This window comes from Podarcis vaucheri (genome assembly GCF_965113315.1).
Source record: "Podarcis vaucheri genome assembly, chromosome: 5".
Classification (NCBI taxonomy): Eukaryota; Metazoa; Chordata; class Lepidosauria; order Squamata; family Lacertidae; genus Podarcis; species Podarcis vaucheri.
In genome coordinates this window covers 68271344-68294903 of record NC_138763.1, presented here as the reverse complement: position 1 = coordinate 68294903, position 23560 = coordinate 68271344, and the positions used below count along the sequence as shown (strand labels likewise).

At 41.5% G+C, this 23560-nt stretch overlaps 1 protein-coding gene across 1 annotated transcript in view; it reads left to right on the top strand.

Annotated features, from left to right (window-relative positions):
* MINPP1 (multiple inositol-polyphosphate phosphatase 1) overlaps nt 1–17265 on the top strand; it is a 21689-nt gene extending 4424 nt beyond the window's left edge. Inside the window, exons 2-5 of the mRNA XM_082222102.1 lie at nt 1815–2012; nt 5383–5480; nt 6780–6913; nt 15371–17265. Of these exons, the coding sequence (XP_082078228.1) occupies nt 1815–2012; nt 5383–5480; nt 6780–6913; nt 15371–15782 (842 nt within the window). The 3' untranslated portion in view covers nt 15783–17265. The remainder of the gene's footprint in view (nt 1–1814; nt 2013–5382; nt 5481–6779; nt 6914–15370) is intronic.
* Nucleotides 17266–23560: the final 6295 nt, after the last annotated feature.

The window sequence follows — 23560 nt, the reverse complement described above, 5'->3', positions numbered from 1 at the left end:
CTTCCAGAACAGAACTGGCAAATTATGAATTGTTTCCTAACTTTCCTTAAATGTTTTTATTCATCCTTAAATTGACATCCCCCCCCCTCACCCTTCTACATTTATCAATATCTATTTGGCATGCTGAGTAAGTTAATGGAAACTGCAAGTTCAGAACTTGCAGTAGCTTAGAATATCAGAAGCTGTGGATAAAGAGGGTCAGCATGTCTGTGTCCTGTTTTATGAGCTTCCCAGAAGAAACTGTTGTATGGAACAATAGGCTGAATTGGATGGATTTTGGTGTAGTTCAGCATCTGGTTGAAGAAGTAAAGCCAGATTTTTTATTGCTCTTTTGCTTACTCAGGCTGTTTTTCCAAAAGCCATACTTTCCCATTTTACTTTTTGAGGATTATTTAATAAATCACAGAATTCCTGCACATTACATGTGGCCACTTTACCACAGAACTTTAGATTAAATCTTACTCCACAACAGAAATTAAGCTGAGGTGTATAACTATCATTCTCTAACCTTGATCCTCAAAAATTAGCCTCACTCTCCCCTCTGTACCCTGGTTAGGTTGGCTCTTCAAAAACATTTGTGCGTACATTTGTTTTTGTTATTGTATGAAATGACACATACTGTACAGAGATAGCACTTAATACTAATACCACTACTAATAATACATGGCAGATATGCTTGCATAGGTATAGATATAGATTGGAAACGTTGGCGTTTAAGACATTTCAGGTATGAAATATATTGCAGTATATTTAAACATACAAATTTTAGTAATATTAACGAAATTTAAAATGAATAAATAAAGTGAAAATATTTTATGTAAATCACTTCAATGATTAAGCGATACACTAATTGTGTTAAATAAACAAACACACTGTTGGTAACTGGATAGTACTGTGTATGCCAGCAGTTAAAATTAATGTTGAACCAAAGGCTCCTTGGGTCATATTCAGCGTTTGGGCCATTTGTTCCTCACTCACGATAAAAACAGTGCATACTGAGAACTGCAACCAACAGATTGAAAAACCAATGTGATTGATGTCAGAGTAGGTTAAATTTACATGAGATTTTCATATTAATTGTTACACAGAAGATAGGCATGTTGAAACACATGAAACTTTCCGGGGTAGTGTATTCTGTTTATATGTAGGAACTGGGGGAGAGGAAGATCAGTCTCAGATTTTTGTACTGGGCTTTCAGGTAGGGGCACTCGGAATGCTAATGAGCTGTAGCACAAAGTTGGGAGATAAGGAATAATGGATGTTCTAAAGGGCACTGAACAAAATCACTTCCTTAAGTTCCAAGTGCCCAAAAGTGAGGAGTGGTAGTTACTGGGAAGATAATCATAATTTTATGAACTAGGGAAAGTGCAGAGCTCAGTATTTGGAAAGGATAAAATAAGAGCGGTCCAGGATCATTCAGATGGTTGATTTTAGTGAGACCCTGAATAGTGTCAGGCAGGCTATTGCCTGTGGTGACGTGACTTTATAGTCCATTGTTTCTAGAATCAAGCCCACAATATTCTTTCCACAAACCATTCGTCCAGTTTACTTTTAGCAAGGTTTTATGTTGATAGAGGATTTCACAGAACCCTTGGTTTCAGAACCCTTTTGAGAAATTCTGTGCAAAATGCTTTATATAAAAAAGCATATGCCCCCTGTAGTTTGCTTGAAGCAACTACCTTTAACTCAGTGTTTAACTGAAGATTATTCAGTTTTAAGAGTGTGTATTTTGCAACGTGCTTGCTTTTGTGAATTTATATTCCACTTTAAAGCAACTTATGACATTTAATAACCTTTTGGCCTTTCATTTTCAGCCACGACGACAGAAGGAATTGAAACCAACGACAAACTGATGAGGTTTTTTGATCTATGTGAAAGATTTGTTAAAGATATAGAAGACAATGATACGGCTATGCATGAGCTGGATGCCTTCAAGGAAGGTCCTGAGATGAAGGAAGTAGTGGGGAAAATCGCAAACACCTTGTGTCTACCAGTGAATGACTTAAACGCAGGTAATGTTCTTTTATCAGCTTCCTACCTGTTCTCAGTTATTATGAAGAGCAAATAAGCAGTAAACATAAACATCTTTTGGAAAAGCTTTAAAGGTTAACTTCTGTTGAACCTGACTGGGGGACATAAAATATTTACCCTTCCCCCCCCCCAGTGCCTTGTTTTCATTTTCATCGCTCTTAGGGACTAGTTCACATAAGTTAAAGTATCTCAGCTGCATGCATTATATGACTCTCACAAGTGCAGAGATGCACACTTGTGCCACGCAGAGTGATAACTGAAGCCTAGTTCATGTTTCTGTGGTAGCCTGGAGAGAGCAGACAGTCGTGCTCCATTGAGACACACTCTTAGAAGTATTGAAGATGCTTGGGAAAATTTGTACGATGAAGTGCGGAATGCAGAAAGGAAATGGCCTATCAACTCTTGCATGCGGTTTTCAGGTAATGGTGCACACATACCTATTTCACTGCTACAGTGCTTTTTCTTTTTTAACTACAAAACATCCACTACCAGCGAGCTCTGTAGCTAGTAACTAACAATATCCATGTCACGAGCCATTATCAACATTGTCTTTTAATAAACTTTATTTTGGTGTGTGGCACAAGCTACTGGTGTCGGAACCCTTTCAAGAACCTCTGTAGGAAGAGCAAGCAACTAAAACTATCTACCACAAGAGTTACAACTTTTCCAAAATTATACCTAGAAGAAATGTACAACTAGTTCTCTGTGCCCAGCTGATATCTACCCACAACTGACTGCTGCCAGAGTTGTTTAAAGAACAGCTGGTGGTGAAGCATAGAGGAAGGATGTTTGTGGATGGTTTTCTTTGTAAGTCTGTTTCTCCTGGGTACATGCAGATGTTTGGGGCTGCCTAAAGGGAGTGCTTTGGCTTGTGGTCAAACACTTAAGAAGCATGAGAAACCAACTACAGTGGTGCCTCGCAAGACGAAATTAATCCGTTCCGCGAGTCTCTTCGTCTAGCGGTTTTTTTGTCTTGCGAAGCAACCCTATTAGCAGATTAGCGCTATTAGCGGTTTAGCGGCTATTAAAGGCTTAGCGGCTATTAAAGGATTAGCGGATTAGCGGCTAAAAGGCGCTTAGCGGCTTAGAAAAAGGGGGGGGAGCGGAAAAAAATCTGAACACTTGCAAGACGTTTTCGTCTTGCAAAGCAAGCCCATAGGGAAAATCGTCTTGCGAAGCAACTCAAAAATGGAAAACCCTTTCGTCTAGCGGGTTTTCCGTCTTGCGAGGCATTCGTCTTGCAGGGCACCACTGTATCGTGTACAAGTTCTTTGTGGCAACCTTTTCCCCCTTCCTGGGCCACAGGCTAACTTTATTAGATTTTAGCAGGAAGAAAGTATTTTCATGAGAAAAGAGAGGACCTCATCTTGCTGTTGTCGTACAAACTTTATGGATCCAGATGGTGATAGTGCTTTTTTTCTGTGGGGGACTCAGGGGTACGCATACCCCTAAACATTTTGTGAATCTAAGTTTGGCCTCATTGAGGGACAGTATTTCAATATGAGTAGGAAAATGAGAGTACCCCTAAACATATTTTTAGAAGATAAACACTGGTGATAGATATTCCACATAACTTTGTGAATCCAGATGGCGTTAGGTATTCTCGTCTGCACTAAAAACCCACATGCACCCAGTTTAGTGGGACACAGATGAACAGTGAAATGGGCATCTGGATGTGCATTTGCATTAATTATTTGCATTATGGGTCTCCTTTTACTGGATCAGGAAGTATTATTTCATTCTACCGTGTTTTATCCTTCCTATCAACCATTTCAGGTGGTTAACATTCCATTTAAAATACAACAGAACATCACTAAGCACCAATCAAACACAAAAAGTGGGGGAAAGACATACTTTTATCAGATGAACATAGGTAGTATCATTATTACAGTTCACTACTCCCCAGAGCCACTGCAAACAACTCTATCCTGTTTTTCTTTGTGATAAAGGCAGGTGCATCGATTCAAGTTTTCTAGCAGCATAAAATGTCCTTTCTGTCTCACTCTTGAATTCATTAGGCAAGGGATTTTGAGCGATAATTGATGGAGGAGGAGCTCTAAGATATGCAGATATAAATGTAGTAAAGAAGGTCAATGTCATATGATACAGTATTGACACTTCCGTAACTCCAACTTCTGAAACATCTCTCTCTTGTTACGGAGTGTAACTAAGCATTATCCTGTTACTAAATGTGCATAGATGCAGTTTTGACAGTTTCATTTGTCACTTGCCTTTTCTACAGATTGGGTTCTGGTGTCCTTTTTCACTTGACCATCTGAACTAACTAAAGAATATTGTGTTTCCTGTAGTGTACATGCAACAATGATTTCTAGTTACTTTAATCATAACCCTGCTAAAAGTGATTGAAACAAGAGCAGGTAGTAAGATGTTGTCTGAGTATACGTATTCACTTATATGTTGGGTTTTTTACAGAATATATGATTATGGTTCTTTCAATGGTAGAAAGGTTAACATGTTAAGTTTCACCTAACAGCCTTAAAAACGAGGCTTATATTCATACAGTTTGCAATTTTAATTAAGTTGAGTTTTTGAACAAGTTTGTGAATATTTTCAGAAGCACTTGCGTGCATAAAACACTCCAGGGACTGATGTGTTCTTGTTCATACGAATCTAATCAAATAATTCCATTTCAAATATTTAATACCCACCATGTATTCCGTGTTTATATATGTTAAAAACATTCTTGAAATGCTGTACATAAAAATCCCGCATTCACTAGCTCATTTCCTTTTGCTTATAGTTTGTAGTGTATTATATGTATTGATTCCAGGGATGCAGAAGACTACAGACCCATTTGTGGAATTGCAAGCATAGTTCTTGCACGTCACCCCTCTGTTTGTGCCAGGGATAGGGGAATTTCTTGCCTGCAGGCTAGGTCTAGCTCCTGGTGCCTTTGGGTCCATTCTGTCTCATCCCTCTTTGCCCCTCCTTGACACAGTAATTAGACTAGAAAAAAGCTTCTGTTGTTGCCAATGGAAGCTTTTGTTTCAAAGCCTAATTGATGTACGGAGGATAGGAGTTCAGAAGTGAGAGAAAATCGTGACCTTGCCCAGGCTTGGTATCCATTTCCCAAGATGTTATCCCTGAGGAAATACGACTCTCAGCATACAAAGGGTTCCCTAGCCTTGTTCTATACACAGGACTTGGTTCCCAGATTGTATCTCTTTTTATTGCATACCTTCATAGCAGTTTTGTAAAGGGGCATTTTGTTCACCACTGACGTGGTCCTTGTGTGTTGCCCTTTCTGCGTAAACATTTCATTGATGGCTTGCGGCATCCTACCTGATGTACTGTCGGTGTGTTGCTAACTGTTGCTTTTCTTTACAACAGATTTGGTTCAGGTGGCATTTTTCACTTGCTCATTTGAGCTGGCCATAAAAAACATTAGCTCCCCCTGGTGTTCGCTCTTCAGTGAAGAAGATGCCAAGGTAGGTACTGTGTATACGTCTGCAACCCCCTTAAGTAAAGAAGTGGAGAATTGAATGTTTCAGTGTATTGTGAAAAAAACTGTTATTCGGTCTCACAGAATTATATAGGACATAGCGGGTAGTATTCAACCAAGTTTTTACTCAAGAGTAGAGCCTCTGAAAGTGATGCGGGTGGCACTGTGGGTTAAACCACAGACCTAGGGCTTACCGATCAGAAGGTTGGTGGTTCGAATCCCCTTGATGGGGTGAGCTCCCATTGCTCGGTCCCTGCTCCTGCCAACCTAGCAGTTCAAAAGCACATCAAAGTGCAAGTAGATAAATAGGTACCACTCTGGCAGGAAGGTAAACGGTGTTTCCTTGCGCTGCTCTGGTTCGCCAGAAGTGGCTTAGTCATGCTGGCCACATGACCCAGAAGCTGTACGCCAGCTCCCTTGGCCAATAAAGCGAGATGAGCGCCACAACCCCAGAGTCATCCGCGACTGGACCTAATGGTCAGGGGTCCCTTTACCTTTACCTAGAGCTGCTGAAATTAATCAGCATTACTCAGCTAAGTCCATTAATTTCAGTGGTCTACCATGAGGAAAACTTGAATTCTAACCATGAGCTGAAATCTGGCACTCACTTAACATGATTTAATTTGACCAAAACAACCTGCTGCGGCAGGACAAGTGCTAGCATAAATGATACTACCATGGTTTGATCTTGGGGAGTGTCATTTAACATTCCTGCTCTCGTTAGATACCCTCTCCTACTCTGCCCAACCTTCCAGCCTGTCACCCTGAGCATCTGCGTGTAGACACCTAGGATAACAGATGCATATATATTGGCTATATTCAGTCTCTTTCTAAGGAACACTAAATTCCTAAAAGTAGAGTCTGCTTTTAACAAGGCTCATAACCAATGTCTTTAGCATTAGCTGCACCTATTGACTTCACTCCTGTGCAGGAAACAATCCTTTGCCTACCTTTTCACTCATATTCCTATTAAATTGTAGAATTCAGTGCTCATTCCCGTTTGCTGTTCCTGGCTTGCCCCTGGGAGGCTGCAACTGCAGCGTTATAAAGGCAGGTCTCTGCCAAAGCATTTGCTCCTGATTGCAATGGTGGTAGGGAGGGAAGAGGAAAGAACCCATTGCCTGAGGTGGAAAACGGGATATCTATCTATATTGATGGGTTAGGTACCAATAGTTATATGAAAGTTTGTGTGCATTGGAATGGCCTGCCTGCAATTTACTAAAATATCTTGTTGCGTGTAAAATAATCCTTCTTTGTAACAACTTTTAAATGTGTATGATACCAGGTACTTGAATATCTGAATGATCTGAAGCAGTACTGGAAGAGAGCTTATGGGTATCCTATCAACAGCCGCTCCAGCTGCATTCTTATGCAGGATATCTTCAAACATTTGGACCAGGCTGTTACAGAGAGTAAAAGGTAAAAAATTGGTGGTGGTGGTGGGAAAACACATACTCTATTTCGTGGTCCCATTCTAGGTGCCACTAAAATGGTTCCACCTTCTTGAATGTGCCACAGCTGCTATTTGTGGAACGATCAATATATGTAAGCATTCTTTTTATGTTTTTTGTTTTATGTTTTAAAAGACCAAAATGTGTGTGTGTGCGTGTGACACAGAGCTTTCCAAACTTTTCATGTTGGTGACACACTTTTTAGACATGCATCATTTCGCTGCACAGTAATTCAGTTTTACCAGCTAACCAGAGGTTAAACTAACCCCTTTTCAGCCTCAGGAGGAGTGCAGGGAGCGTTCACATGACACACCCACACACTGCAGCTAACACACTAATGTGGTGCGACATGCAATTTGAAAAGCTCTGGTGTAGCAGGTGGTGGAAGAAGGGGACAAGGAATGTGGCACTGGGTTGGAGAACCTTTTTCAGCCCAAGAGTTGCATTCCCTTCTGGTCTATGTTCCAGGGACAAAAAGAGGCAGAGCAACAAGTTTGAATGTTTGAATGTGCAGTAGGCTAGTTTTTCTAGACCCCTGCCTCTTCCTACAGTCAGGAAAGTCCAAAGCATCGCAGTTCAAGGACTCATTCTAGCCAGCCAAAAGCACTTGAGGCCACAGAGCAGGGAAAGTGGCCTAGGGAGGAGGGGACGGCCTGGAAAAAGTCCTGAATGTCAGATATAGATGCTTACAAAACAAGAGGATGATTTATTGAGAGAAGTGTCTTCTACAGGACCGCCTCTCCTAGCATGCCCCGCGGAGGACCTTAAGGTCCACAAATGACAACACTTTGGAGGTCCCAAGTCGCAAGGTGGTTAGATTGATCTCAACTAGGGCCAGGGCCTTTTCAGTACTGGCCCCAACTTGGTGGAACGCTCTGTCACAAGAGACCAGGGCCCTGCAGGATTTGACATCTTTCCGCAGGGCCTGCAAGACAGCTGTTCCGTTTGGACTCAGTCTGACCCTTATGTTTCCCTCCCCTTATGGTTTTGATCTATGGGCTACTTTTAAAATGAAGCTGCATTTTAAATTATATTTTAACTTGTATTTTAAATTGTTTTTTTTTCTTTTTCTTTTTCCTATTATGTTTTTGTTGTAATTTTACTGGTGTTAGCTGCCCTGAGCCTGGCTCTAGCCAGGGAGGGTGGGGTATAAATAAAATATATTATTATTATTACTATTATTATTATTGCATTTAAATTCAATTGAACCGCTATGGTCACAGTTAGGTGTATGAGCAGGTATTTTATTTGGCTTGCAGCCCACTTAAGACTGATTTCCCACTTCAGTTTGGATCTGTGGCAAAACCTCCCTTCAATTTGTTTCCGGATGCCTGGATATCAAACACATGACTATAACTTTTTATATTCTAACATGAGTGGAGAACATATGGTGTCCGTTCTTTAGTGAGCATTTGTTTTGATTCGTTTGCAGAAAAGCTATATGACTTCCCATCAAACATTATCCCAGTTTTTAGGGCCCTTCCCTGTCACGTTCCTTACTGCAATAAGTCATTTTTAATTTTTTTAAAAATGGATTTGTTGCACCAGAGTGCTTTAAATCGTGCAGACCTAAATATCCATAAGCTATTGAATCCCTCCTGAAAAATAGTGGCAGTCTGTAGGCAGCTGATTGTTAAACAACAAAAAGCTGCAGGAGATCCCAGTTATGAATTGCCTGCATCGTGTCTAGATTTGATATAATTAGGAGCTCTGTGAAACGGTGCTGTTCCTTTTCCTAACAGTTGATGGCAGTATAAACAGAAGATGCTAATCTAAATTTTGAATAGGTTTCTCTTAACTAAGCTTAGTAAACTAAAGTACCTAATTGCCTCTTTCACCTACCAGCTTTTTCTGAATACTGATAATAGTTTATCCTGACAAGGGAGCAGAGGGCAGCTGTTGCCTTCTATGGAGGGTGAGTTGAGACACAGGGAGACAAAGTGACTTGCCGTATGTGACACCTAGAATCGAGTAGATAAGTTTAACTTCCAGCCACTAATCCCCAATTAAAGCTGCAGCTAGATGACATAACGTATGCAGAGCTAATGTAAAATAAGCATTCTCATACCTCGCTCAAAATAACAAGCCACTTTTTTATCTATAATTTTTCTATTAAAATGTACTCTTAGTATGGAATAGTAGAGTATTTAATCAGAGTTACTTGTACCGAGAGGCAAACAGTTCTTTCCCACAACATGAATTAATGTTTAAAAAACACTGTGAAATCATTGGAAGTCTTTAAACTCTATTATAATTTGGGGTTGAACTTAATTTTCTTCCATGTGAAGGTAACATTTTGAGAAGTGCCCATCTCTAGATATGTCCTATTCCACAATTCCCTTCAGTATCATTCACACACACACACACACACACACACACACACACACCACACATATGACCAGACATTTGACTAAGCCAGGCATAGGCAAACTCCCATCATCCTTATCTAACAGGACCAGTGGTCAGGGATGATGGGAGTTTGCCTATGCCTGGACTAAGCTACATAGAAGCATACAATTGTAGAGTTGGAAGGGACCCCAAGTGTCATCTAATCTAGCCCCCTGCAATGCAGGAATCTCAAGCAAAGCATCCAAGACAGATGGATAGTTGCTTCATAGTTTCTTCCTCCTCACTTCGTAAATTGTTCCCCCCCCCTTTAGAATTTAAATTTGTATATGTTATGTTTATTATACGGTTAACACCTGCCTTAATAGAGTGACCATATGCAGAGGAAAGCACTGCCTCTGTGCTTTTTAACTGAGGAAGGAATTTCAGCAGGTGCAGCCTATCCTATGCATGGATAAGAGACACTTTCCCTCCTTAAATCTTCTACACAACTTTTAAATGTTCAGAAGTCCAATTGGGTTATTCAGCATTGTGATTCCTTAGTGTAGTGGTTAAGAGCGTTAGTCACGTAATCTGGGAAACCGGGTTCGCGTCTCCGCTCCTGCACATGCAGCTGCTGGGTGACCTTGGGCCAGTCACACTTCTGTGAAGTCTCTCAGCCCCACTCACCTCACAGAGTGTTTGTTGTGGGGGAGGAAGGGAAAGGAGATTGTTAGCCGCTTTGAGACTCCTGAAGGGGAGTGAAAGGCGGGATATCAAATCCAAACTCTTCTTCTTCTTCTTAATACCTTATGACCAAGGGTTTATCTGAATCAGTGGAGGGGTGTGTGTGTGTGTGTGTGTGTGTGTGAGAGAGAGAGAGAGAGAGAGAGAGAGAGAGGAAAGAAAGAAAGAAAGAAAGAAAGAAAGAAAGAAAGAAAGAAAGATTCTCTTCAGTGACTGGGAGGGATCACTATTTGACATCAGAAGACAGCCTTATTATTGACCCTATATGAGATATGCATCTGTGTGTATTAATCTTTGTGTGTTTAGGGATTAGCTTTGTTTGGAATGGCTTTATGGAATGTTTAATTATATAACCTTGTAAAGATTTTTAAGAGCTCTAAACAGTTTAGGGGAGAAATTGACTTGTCCCAACCGCAGTGACTTTTAAAACTCCATCCTGAGGTTGAGGAACAACTTCTCTCATTTGATTCCTGTCGGAACTTAAGACTCCACTTGGTGGACTGTAGCCACAGCCTCAGCTTCTGAACAACGCACACTGAACATTTCAAAGCCCTTTGAAGTGAATGGTTGCGTTTCTGTTGTGGATTCTGTTTGTTTTTACAAAGGCACGGCCATGTTTTTAGTCCTCTTGCGTGCTATAGAAAGAAATTGAAGAAAACTTAGAAGGAGCAATGGCAGTCCTCATAGTTGGAATCTTGGAATTGCAGAGTTGGAAGGGATCCCAAGGTTCATCTAGTCCAACTATACCTGCAAACCCAGTGACCTTTGTGACGCTATCAGCTGGCAGCTGATGTTTGAATAGAGATAATGCATTACATTCTCTTTCTTACTGAGAACAGTACACAGATCAGAGCTGTTTGGTTGTCATCGGGCCAACAGGGGGCAGGGAGGGCAGTATTAGGGTTGGTTTGAGAATTCAGTGTTGAGCTGTGAGTGCCGAGTTCTGTCACCGTTGCCTTATAAGCTTGGTGCCAATTTCTGCCTATTTTTTGTCTTCCTGCGTGGTACTGCTTTACAAGCATAACTGAACGCAGTAAGGCATGTGCATGAGTAAGACATGCACAGGTTTACACTGCCAGATACTTTTCAGAAGGGCAGGGAGAAGCAGAGCAAGAACTGAAGACACTACCACTATAGTCAGATGGCTCCAGTGTTATTTCATCAGATTCAGCCTTTGCCAATACAGTGTCCTTCAAATGCTCTAGGGCTACAAGGGCTACAACTCCCAACATGCTGCCTGGAATTGAGTTTTACACTGAGCTTTCTTCTTCATTGCAGCTTAGAAATGAGAGGGTAGCTTCTAGTTATTATATCATTTCAAAAGGCATTTGGTAGTCAACAGAAGGAGTAACAGGAGTCCTTTAACAATGATTGAAGTTGAGATTATGTACTCTGGTTAAGGGTATATACACCTTCCTTCTTCTGAGTCATACCATCTGTCCATCTTCGAGAACAGTGTTCCTCAACCTTCAGTTCCCAGGTAACGTTGGACCACGACAACATCCCTGACCACTGGCTAACTTGATGGATCCAAAGTTGAAGAACAGTGCTCTAGAGAGTGGAGAATCTTTTCCTGGGGCCATATTGAAAGCTCCCACCTCCTCTCATGGGCCATCGTGACAGGTAGATGGGGTCCAATGGGAACTCCAATGCCTGCAGACTTGCTGATTTGCACTGACAGCAAGCCTTGCTTTGTCAAGGAACAATAGAGAGTGCTCTCTAAGGCTCCTAATTGTTGGCAAACACGTCTCTACTTGCTCCACACTTAACATCGCAGATAATATCAGGTGTCGGGCAGGTTGGTGTGGCTTGGGGAAAATGGTCTCATAGACCAAACTGGAACCCATGCTGGGCCTGACTAGACTTGTAGACCGGAGGTTACCCATCTCTGCTGTAGAGTCTAGACTGGGACTGGTGGTATTTGAAGTCTAAAACATCTGAAGCAGGCTTCTTCAAACTCAGCCCTCCAGATGTTTTGAGACTACAATTCCCATCATCCCTGACCACTGGTCCTGCTAGCTAGGGATCATGGGAGTTGTAGACCAAAAACATCTGGAGGGCCGAGTTTGAGGAAGCCTGATCTGGAGAGTGCCAGATTGACCAAGGCCGATCCAGCCCTGTGTTATGTATTGTGACTTGCAGCAGCTCACCCAACAGCGAGGGAGAGGTTTTAGGGTTTCTGAACACAGCTTGACAGCTTGGTGGCAAGGTATTCTGTGTGCTGAATTGACTTTGGGATACCCACTTCCGATTCTTTGAAACAGAAATAAAACTTTAAAATGCCAGCATGTAAATTCAGATTTGATTGTTTTCTGATATCTCTTTACTGAATGGGTTTGTACGTTACTCCCAAACTCTTATTACACAAGCTAGAGAATTTTGGATGTTGTTGTTGTTTAGTCGTGTCCGACTCTTCGTGACCCCATGGACCAGAGCACGCCAGGCACTCCTGTCTTCCACTGCCTCCCGCAGTTTGGTCAGAAGAGAATTTTGGATACAGTGGACTATCTCATTAGGCATTAAACTCCTGAGTTCATGCTTGAGAGAAACGCCTTCTTTCTAAACCAGTCAGACACTGCCTTCATTTGTGGGTGAGGCTTCTAAGCTGGCAGCCAACAGATGAAAATGCCAAACATCACCTTTTGCCTAAAGAAAAAGAACAAAGATCTGTTTGCTGTGATAGTTTACTAAACAGAAAGCAATTTGTGCTGTTCTTTCTGATGTCAGATGTTGGCAGAAACATTTCTGCTCCCAGAATTTTGATACTGATTTCTGATCAGTGTTCAAAAATGTGCGGTAGGACATTGGTACAGGCTTCATTTATTTGAGTTTTATGTTGGAGTTACCTAGCTTATTCTTATGTGCCTTATTAGGCTATGCATCAGAGAAACCTGAATGTAAGAAGCATGTAAAAAGCACTAGCCACATGGCAGAAGACTATGGGAAGCAATGGCATTGGTAAAGGAGGCATCTCATCAAACAGCTAAAATGTTCATCCTGACCAAAGACTAAATTCACTTGTGTTGGTTTTCTTAATAAAATAAAGAAAAGAAAGAAGGAAATTTGGTATTTGTTGCTTGCATTGGGTCGGTAATTGTGGGAAAGGGGATATTGTATACCTTCATTTTCTTATGTAAAAACAGTTTTTAGTCTGATTTCTTGGGCTTGCTAAATCACAGTATGGTGGGGAATTTCTTCTGTACTACTCCCCACCATAAGCACAAAAATATGTATATGAATTCTTAGAGAAATGAGCAATCCATCTTATTTCCTTAAAGCTTGCGACCAGTTATAAAGAACTGAGGATATAACATAACTTATGCAGTACTTTATTATGTCAAAGTGTCATTTTTAAACTTCAGAAACAGGATACTTCAAAGCATTCTTCTCTAAATGGGACAGGTCAAACAAGTAGTTGCATTTTATTTCCTTTTTGATGTTACAGGTTAACTTAAAGTACCAAGAACTTTCCTCGGTTGAATTAAAAACTGTATTTTAGCTTTGGGTTGTTGCTTGGCCTTTGTATGCTTGTCGTAGCTGCTGCTAATAATTCTAAGACTTGAAAGTTTTTACATTTAATTGTGATGAAAACCTGGATTTATGAACTGGGCTTTGTTTATTCCATTCACAAAACACAACATGTGTAAAGCATGGTGTCCTCTAATGCAAATTATAGTTACACCTGTATGTTCCTTTATATAGATTATGTTACAAGCTTCTAAAGGTAGGGACAGCGTAATGTGATAAGTATCATAGAATCATAGAGTTGGAAGAGACCACAAGGGCCATCGAGTCCAACCCCCTGCCAAGCAGGAAACACCATCAGAGCACTCCTGACATATGGTTGTCAAGCCTCTGCTTAAAGACCTCCAAAGAAGGAGACTCCACCACACTCCTTGGCAGCAAATTCCACTGTCGAACATATCATATCAAGCTTATTACCGAGAAGCTTGGTTTAGCTGGAACTCTAAACATACTTGATGCGGGGTGGGGACGGGACCTAAACATACTTGATGCTTGATGCGGGGGGGGGGCGCGACCTCAAAGCAGTTTACAAAAAGTTAAAACAGAGAAAAATCTACAACCTTTCTTCAAAGCATACAAAGAATAAAAACACTGGAGTTGACATTCTGCTTTACTATAACATGAGCACATGGAATCATGAGTAACATGGGATCTCGGACCTTTAAATTTTCTAAAAAATATATTAACTATAAATAGTAGTTTTGGGGAGAAGAAACTAGACAGCTGCTTTTGCATTACTTTTTTATATTGTACCATCACCGCGGTACATTAGAGTTACATAAGCAACATAGACGCTGTAGGAACTTACAATCTGAAATGAAACAGGCATTTGGTCAGTTGACTGTCAAGGTGGAGGAGTGGAGATCATGGGCAGAGATAAAATGAGAAATAGGAGTCAAAATATAGGTTGAGCTGGGGCAGAGAGAGGTCTTGAAGGCCAGGCTTTCTATTGACTATAGAAGATCATGGGAAGTCAGGGAAGGAAACAAATGATGTGGTCAGATCAGTGAGAAATGAGAATAATTTTGGTTTTGGTTTCTCGATAGACGGGAGAGGACTAAGATGTGAAAGAGGAAGAAGCCAGAGGGCTTACATGAACCAGAGTTGTAGCCAGAAGGACAGAGAGGAACAGTTGGCTTTTTAGTATGTTGTACAGGGAGAAAGGTCCATAACATGGCCGTTCTAAACAGGTGGGTAGCAGTGGAGAGAAACTAATCCAAGATAAACTGTGACACTCTGCCTGGATGATAGGATGAATGAAGTAGTCACCATTCGTGTGCAAAAAAAATCACTACAGAGTAAGCGCTTCTTGTGCGTCATCCGTAGATGAGTTGTGAGTTGCACATTCTCTGCTTTGCCATTCATTCTCTTTAGAGAATTGCTCTCTTCCACTGCACCCCAATAATCACATGATCTCAGCTGTAACTGCAGGCCGCCTCTAACCAGGAATGAGATTGAACTTTGTCATCTTCTAGTTCTTTTTTAAATGTCAAATGCCATTCCTACGGTTCAGACCACCAAAAGTAAAACAACTCTTTTACAGTAGCATAGTTGGCTAATTCTTGTAACTATACAGTAGTTGTGCCACACTGCTTGGGACTCAGCTACATTAGTCAAAAAACAGTGTTTTGAATGCGTTATAAAAATGCAACACCAGATGGTGCGGGAGAGTAAAAAAAAATAAGTGATTTTCCATAGCGTTTCTTTTTCTTTTGTTATAATGATTTGATTTCTGACTTATTTATAGCGTGCTTTTTCCCGAATGTGTAGATCCACCCTTAGATTCATCTGACTAACCATCTTTTGCTTTTGCTTTTAAACTTTCTAGTTCAAAGCCTATTTCTTCTCCCGTGATCCTCCAGTTTGGACATGCAGAAACCCTTCAACCTCTCCTTGCTCTCATGGGCTACTTCAAAGACGAAGAGCCTCTTAAAGCTAACAACTACCACAGGCAGATGCACCGGAAATTTCGTAGTGGCCGCATCGTCCCTTATGCCGCAAACCTGTTGTTTGTGCTTTATCACTGTGATCAAGCCACAACTCCAAAGGAAGAGTACAAGATCCAGATACTGCTCAACGAGAAGCTGCTGGAATTTCCACACACGGGAGAAACCGTTGCTTTGTACACCGACCTGAAAAACCACTATAATGAAGCCCTCCAAAATTGTCACTTTTCCGAAGTATGCGACATGCCAAAAAATACTACTGAAGGTGATCTGTATATAAAGGGGACAAAGTAGAGGAAGCGTTTTTTGTGTGTGGAAGTGTTTGATAAAATGTAGCTCTTTTGCTTATGCTACTTTTTAGGAAGATGTACCATCACACTTTAAAAAAAGAACTTCATAAACTGGTTTCTCAAATTCAAAAACAAAATTACAAAAACAAAGATAAAGGACATCTCAAAACATTCAAACAAACCTCTGAAGCTGTTTCTGGGGGAAAGGCTGCCTTTTTTAGGATCAAGAATGATCTAGGTGTAACCACATGGTATTTGGCATACAGTTTACTTCATAGCTATGCCAGTTATTTAATGTGAATAGTTTGGAAGTTATCGTGGATCTCAATTGCTGCTTTACTGGAATATTCACTTGTGAATACAGTCTCTTATGTACAAACATCTCCTAAGTACAAACATCTCTTATATAAGATTCCAGGTGGTTTTCATGGTTATGTTTTACAAAAATAATTGGTTTTTGCCAAGTATTTTGGAGACCTTGCATAAAAGGTTGCATCTAGTTAAGTTATACTCAAAATAGTCCACTGAAATAATGGACTTTACTAATTACTGATTTTAATGGGTATGACCTAATTGCGCACAACCCCCAAATTGTAAATCAATAGGAGAATAACAGTGCTGCTTAATCTATTTTCATAATTCAGTCTTTTTTGTGTTTTGTTTTGGTAGCTTTCGCCCAGCAATAATGTGGTTCTGTGGCTGCAAAAAGAGGGGTGGTATGTTTGCCAATTGGGCAGATGCCAATCTGTGATGGGCATTCAGGTATTCTATAATAATAACATTGAAGAGAAGGGGGTCACTGCTTTGAGTTCAGTTTCAAAAAGAACAAAATTACTCGGCCAGAGAGAGCACATTCGTACCTTGGAAGTCGAATGGAATCCATTCTGGGAATCTGTTCGACTTCCAAAATATTTGGAAGCCAAAGCATGGCTTCTGATGAGCTACAGGAAGCTCCTGCAGCCAATCAGAAGCCCCGTCTGACGTTCGGCTTCCAAAAATAGTTTGCAAACCGGAATAGTCACTTCTGGGTTTGCGGCGTTCGGGAGTCAAAACATTCAAGAACTTAGCTGTTCAGAAACCAAGGTACGACTGTAGTTCATAGTGCACATTTTAAAGAGGAAATCCATGATGCTTTAATATGGTTTCCCCCTTTAAATCCATTCTTGGGTGTGGTTTCCATATGTAAACTGTAAAGAGACTTCTTTTCCCAACTAAATATATTCAATCATGCATTGAAGCAGGAATTAGTTTTTCAGAATTGAAAATAGTATTATCTCCTCAGTCTTGGCTTTTTTTGGTCTGTTTCTCTATAGCTTTTTTTCATTCCTATGAACCATTCCTTGAAACCGGAGTGTTGTTTTTTTAGTGGGGCACTATCTTGGATACAGTATTGCTAAACACTTTGAAGATTTTGGGTTTTTACCAAGAGTTGCTGCTAAAAAACCCATACTTTTAAGAAAACTAATAAAGAACAAATATCCATAAAAGGGACTGCCTCATGGTTATACAGTGTGCAGCGTATCTGTGTGTTAAAGTGCTGGTCTATAACATGAGATGCCATACAGCACCATTTTGAAGGGAGCTCTTTCTAAAGAGAAGGTTTTACTGACAATTTTGGGGGGTGGGGTGGGGAGGGGAGGTTCTTAATGGGGAGTGTCAGGTGAACTAACCTGTAAGGATAGGTCTGTTGACATTGACGTCCCGTCTGTCCAATTCCACAGGATAAATGAAATGTAGCATATCTCATGATAAAGCTGCTTTCATACTGGATGAATATAAGTATTTGTGAGCAGTGTGGTTGCTAAGGTGTGTGCTTACAGTGGAGCCTTTTGTGTACCTATAATTCAGCTTACGGTTTCAAACTTCTCCTGCATATCATATAATGGTTTGGTTGCTGTATAACAAAAGAGGGGAAACTTCACGATAGCACAAGCTGTTTAAACACCTCAAATGTTGTCAGATAGCTATCACACCATTCCAAAAAAAAAATTAAAGAAAAAAGTAACTATTGGACTGATTTGTCTCATTTGTTAAATGCAGGATAGATGTTTAGGCTTAAGGCACAAAATGCACCATACAGACCTAAAATGTGGGGAGTAGTCATTTCAAGTGGAAGAAGTGCAAACTAGAGAGGCTAGTGAACTTTTCTCAGCCAGCTGCTCCCCCCCCCCCCCCGGTCTGGGCTTGGAGACTGGAAATGAGCTCAGATTCGGGAAGGTGTTCTGGTGACAGGGCTGGGAAAGGGTTTAGCACCTCCCATTGCAGCCTCTGCCTCTCTGCTTGAAGTTGTATTCTATACATATATACCTGTATGTGCATACACATATACACGCACAATTTTATACCTATTCAGCAACCCATGTCCTAAGATAAGAATCAACAGGAAGTGATGAGTCATCAAAAGGAAGTGATGAGTCATAGAACAGGGCTATGTAGATAAAAGGTGGAATAATGAAGAGATGCAAAAAATGCATGCAATTCCCGATGAATAACTCTACCAACTAGAGGCATCATGCAGCTTTCCTTTCTACTTGTGGCAGGGCAGGGAGATGGAAGAACTATATATTTCATTACTTGAAAACTAGGGTGAAAGAATGGCACCCCTTTCTGTACGTTAAATAAAACAATTTAATTATTGTTCTGCACTTTCAGGTTGGCAGTCAGCCTGACCTACTTCACAGGGTCGTTTTGTGGGGATTATATGAGGAGGAGGGGGGACTATTTATGTTACTTTACGCTCCTTGGAGAATAAAGCTGGAGTATATAAACAATAATACTAAGGTAGCTCCATTCACTGCAGTGGGGCCAGCAAGTTTGCTATTTGAAGAAATAATGATGACTCGTACCTGATGCCCTACTTAAATGTGGTATGAGGTTATGGTAGCGCACCTGCTTTCTAAATTGCCACTCCTAAGCGCTTGTTAAAATAGTGAGTTGAGCGGCTACGTTTAAAGCATTGAAGATAAACAGGGGGACATGATTTGCAATCAATTAAAAATGTTTGCAGAAGGTGGGGAAACGTGTTTTAGTGCAGGGACAGGCTTTGGCTTCTGTAATTTACAAAGTGGGTCAAATGCTTCTGTCCTTGAGCTTTAAGCTGGCAGCCCTTGGGTCTTTCATTCAGCTGTTCATTGGTAGTCCTAGGATGGGTCATAACACTTAAGATATCTCCATATTTTAAGACTACAGTGGTACCTCGGAAGTTGGAACGGAAAATGTTTGGAAACCAAGGCATGGCTTCCTATTGGCTGCAGGAAGCAGCATTGGATGTTTGGGTTCCAAAGAACGTTTGTGAATTGGATCACTCACTTCCAGGTTTGCGGTGCTTGGGAGCCAAAACGTTCAAGTCGCAAGGCGTTCATCAACCAAGGTACGACTGTATAATGTTAAATGTAGTCAAATGTCCAGGAAAATGCAGTTTCATGTTTACAGAGCAGCTTTGCAATGGTACCCCAAAATAGTTACTACCTACAAAGTACCGTAACAATTGCATTGTATTTGCCTTATGTAAGCTTTTTCTTTTTCTTCTTGGCAGCAAGCCATTAGTCCTCAACAACTTTCAGTGAAGTGATGACAAGTGGATTAAAAAGTATTGTTTACATTGCTTCAAAGAAATTAAAACTCCCTGCAACTAAGCTTTTTTTTTTTTAAGGTAAAACTATCTTCTTGAATGGTTACACAATTTACCCATATGAGTTTTCTATCTTCCTGCTGATCAGGAAGCTGACACAGCAGAATTGACAACACGGATCATTTGTTAGATCAGGGATGGAGAAGGAAGAGAGAGAGACAGAAATAGGTTCAGACTTAAATTGTTCTGTGTACAGTCCAAACTCAATAATGGTAATAATAATGGAGGTGCTAAGAGTCACATTGATGGCTCACTGGAGAGAAATTTCCTTCTCACAAGGCAGTCAGTTTTTACACGCATGCAAAAATATCTTAGCACTCCATCGCCCTCCACAAACACCCTTCTTAAGAAACAAAATAACAAAATGGACTTTTTTAGTGGCTCCCTAATTGTGGCTCCATCCCTGCTCTAGAAAAATGTCCTGCGTTTTCAACCATAGGATGAATTCTGGCATCATGCAAATATTTTGGTGAGTCATAACGTGGGTAAATTTATTACAAATTTTATAAAGAAATCTAATTGCACTTATACTACCTTGTCATGAGGAGACAATGCAATGCTTGCTCACATAAACATTCTCGGCTGCTCACTTTCATGTGCTGTTCGCACATTGCAGCATCTGTAAATGAATCTCATTTGGGGTAGGTAGTGCTGGTACTTGGAATAAGATTTGCCTAATAGAAGATCTGTAAGATCTTTGGGTGTACTTCCCAATCTTTGACTAAAAGCAAGGCAAACAGTTGCCTGACTTCTTGAAGACTGGCCTTAGACTGCAGCAGCAATCTGTATGTTTAAAAACGCAAGAGTAAACATGTTGATGCAAAGCCAGTCCTCTTCATCTCCATAGGCCTTGCATGCATGCTTAGACTTAGAGGACCTGAGTGACACGTAACCTTTTGAAACAGGCAATACTGATTATTTGCATGTTGTGGCAAAGATATTTCTAATCAGGCAAATGGAGGGAAAGGGAAGTAGAGGGCTGTCTAGCTGCAGCAGCAACAAAGGTATTTAAGCCTGTATAACCAGCTTTGCAGTCGGTTGGGTTTTTTGCTTGTTTGTTCTTTGCAGCTCTTAGGAGGGATGAGGTGTCGGTTTGTTTCCGTAGTGAAAAGCCGCAGCTTCTCCATGGAAAGCTTTGTGACTCCTTTTTCAGCCTCTCTTCACCACACCCTCCCTCGCATGGATGAAGAAGTCCCAAGTGAAGGTGGAATAATGCACACACATAAAAGCAAGTTGCATACGTGTTAATACATCACGTGAACAGAGGCTTTTGCGCACACAGCGTTATAGATTTTAGGACCTTCCTAAAACATTCATTACTAGCAGGCTTGTGTCTGGCATTGCTTGGAAGTCCTAAGAAAAAAGGAAAAATCAGTACAATTTTGAAAGTGTTCAGTCCACCATCTTGATTCAACATGGAATCCAATTGTATCCAAACAGGTAAAAACCCTGCTCCTTGATCTCAGGAACCATCACGTAAAAAAATGATTATGATATCTTAAGAGGTGTCCAAGTGCACAGTGGACCAATGAACAATTTCCCAGAATAGATACTCGGTATAGCTGAATTTAGGGACACAGGTGGCGCTGTGGGTTAAACCACAGAGCCTAGGACTTGCCGATCAGAAGGTCAGCAGTTCGAATCCCTGTGACGGGGTGAGCTCCCGTTGCTCGGTCCCTGCTCCTACCAACCTAGCAGTTCGAAAGCATGTAAAAGTGCAAGTAGATAAATAGCTACCGCTCCAGCGGGAAGGTAAATGGTGTTTCCATGCGCTGCTCTGGTTCACCAGAAGCGGCTTAGTCATGCTGTCCACATGACCCAGAAGCTGTACGCCGGCTACCCCGGCCGATAAAGCGAGATGAGCGCTGCAACCCCAGAGTTGGTCACGACTGGACCTAATGTTCAGGGGTCCCTTTACCTATAGCTGAATTAAAAGATTTGAATTGATCTTACTCCCATCTTATTGGAGTAGAGTTCCCCTAATACCTATATACACAATGTTTTTACCAGCAATAACAACAGAAGAGAGAACAGGGTGATAGTATCTCTTCCATATGACAGTCTTCTGTGAATGGTATAGTATGCTTATGCATATAAATCATTGTGGGAAGTCACGTTTTTTATCATCATCTGAGCATTTGGGATTGGTTTCTATCTGTCTCAATAGACAATGGAGTGTGCCTCCAGGGGTGAAGTCAAACTGGTGCGTTAGCAGCTCTGAAATGATCTCTCCAGGGCGCAAGCCTGGGCATTGTGTATGGAGGTCCTGGGCTGTCCAGATGACAAGACCCCACCTCTTGGCCTCACTGATGTGGCCCAAAGGAAAGCAGAGCAATGTGTTGGGAACCAGCTTGGCTACAGGAGTTGCTGGAAGGAAGTGTTCAAGGCGCCATCCAACCATCCTAGGGACTCTGGATTTGTGTAGAGTTTACTCCTTAGTCATTTCTTCTCCCACAGATATCCGACTAGGCAGCGGAGGTTTAGGATCAGAGTTTTCCTTCTCCTCCTAGCTACCTTCAGAGGTGGTTGAACCCCATCTGCCACTCACTCCCCTCTACAATACAGCAATCATCTTCCTGACCAGTGGACCCATTATTGGTTTTGTCTGCTCAAGCTGTTGGAGACTGTCTTCACATGCAGGGGAAGTCCCAGACTCACTGAGGGTTTGAGATCCTCTGGCTATTCTCACCTGGTTTAGCCGGCCAGGTGAAGCTCTTTCCAGGGTGTGGCTACTCTCCCATGCTAACAGCTTCTAGGAGCCACAGGTGAGAGCTGAGTGCAGAGTCGGGACCAAGGGGGGACAAACTACCCCAGAAAGAGCACATCATGTCCGCTACCAGAAGTACTACTCCACTCCTAGACCCCCATGCACCCCATCATCTGAACAACTGGCTGTGAATTTCAACATCACAGGTGCTTGGAAAATAGTTCATGCAGAACTAATAGTATGATGATGTCATTTTTTGTAGTCACGTAAGGACATAGCTTTCCTAATGATTGGGCTCAAATGTGCATGCCAGTAACTCATGATGACTTGGCAACTTATGTTTCCCTGTAAATATTGAGTAATGCTTTCAGCAATCTTTCTCTCCAATACCGGACTCTTTTTTAGCAGCTGAATGATGCTAAAATCACTCAAAATGCATCACAGGAAGTATAGCTTGCAGCGGACAGCTTCTTATCCTTGTTATATGTCACAGATGAGAATAGAAACACATACATGTGTGTGTGTGTGTGTGTGTGTGTGTGTGTGTGTGTGTGTGTTGCTTCTCTTCTCACCACTCCAATGCTAGACCATTCCCTTCCATATAGTTGGAGATTCTCTTTCACCTCCTTGACAGTAATCTGACTATAGCTGTTTGCTTTATATAAAAAAAAGGAAAGCACAATATCACAATTGTTTCAGCTGTTCTTCCTATATAACAGATGTGGGTCACGCACCCCCATAAACATTTATTCTGTGTATACAGACATTTATTGAGGGGATGAGGTAGAAGGACATGACACTCACGTATGCATTTATTTGCATGCACACTGAAGTCAGATTGCAACACACACACACACACACACACCCTCCAAACTGTAACTTCTAGAGCAGAGCTGAGGGGCATTTTCAGCCCAAGGGCTGCATTCTCAGCTGGTAGAGCCTGAGAGTCAAGGTCAAGGGTTCAAGCCCCATGTTGGGCCAAAGATTCCTAAATTGTAGGGGGTTGAGCTTGATGACCCTTCCAACTCTACAAATCTATAAAACCTTCTGAAGGTCGCAGGTCAGTGTTGGGCAGGGCCAGGAGGAAAAGTAGGTGGAGCAAGATATGCTAATCTTACCTCCCTGCAGTGGCCTAATTGCTACACAAACTCGCACTTCCCTCAGAGGCTTTATTAGAGCTCAAGGGCACATTTTAATCAGACGAAAGCACTGATGGTTGCATTCAGGAGACAGTTCTGAGGGCTAGGTAGAAGGACCTGAAGGACCTTTCAGCTCTTGTGCCTGAGGTTCTCCAACCCTGAGAGAAAATCCAGTGGAAAGGGTTGAAACCTAATAAGTTCTTGGGCAGCCTTCCCCCAACCTTAGGGTGCTTTTGGACTCCTGTCATCTCAGACCATTGGTCATGGTGGCTGAGGGTGGTCATACTTCAACAACATCTGGGGAC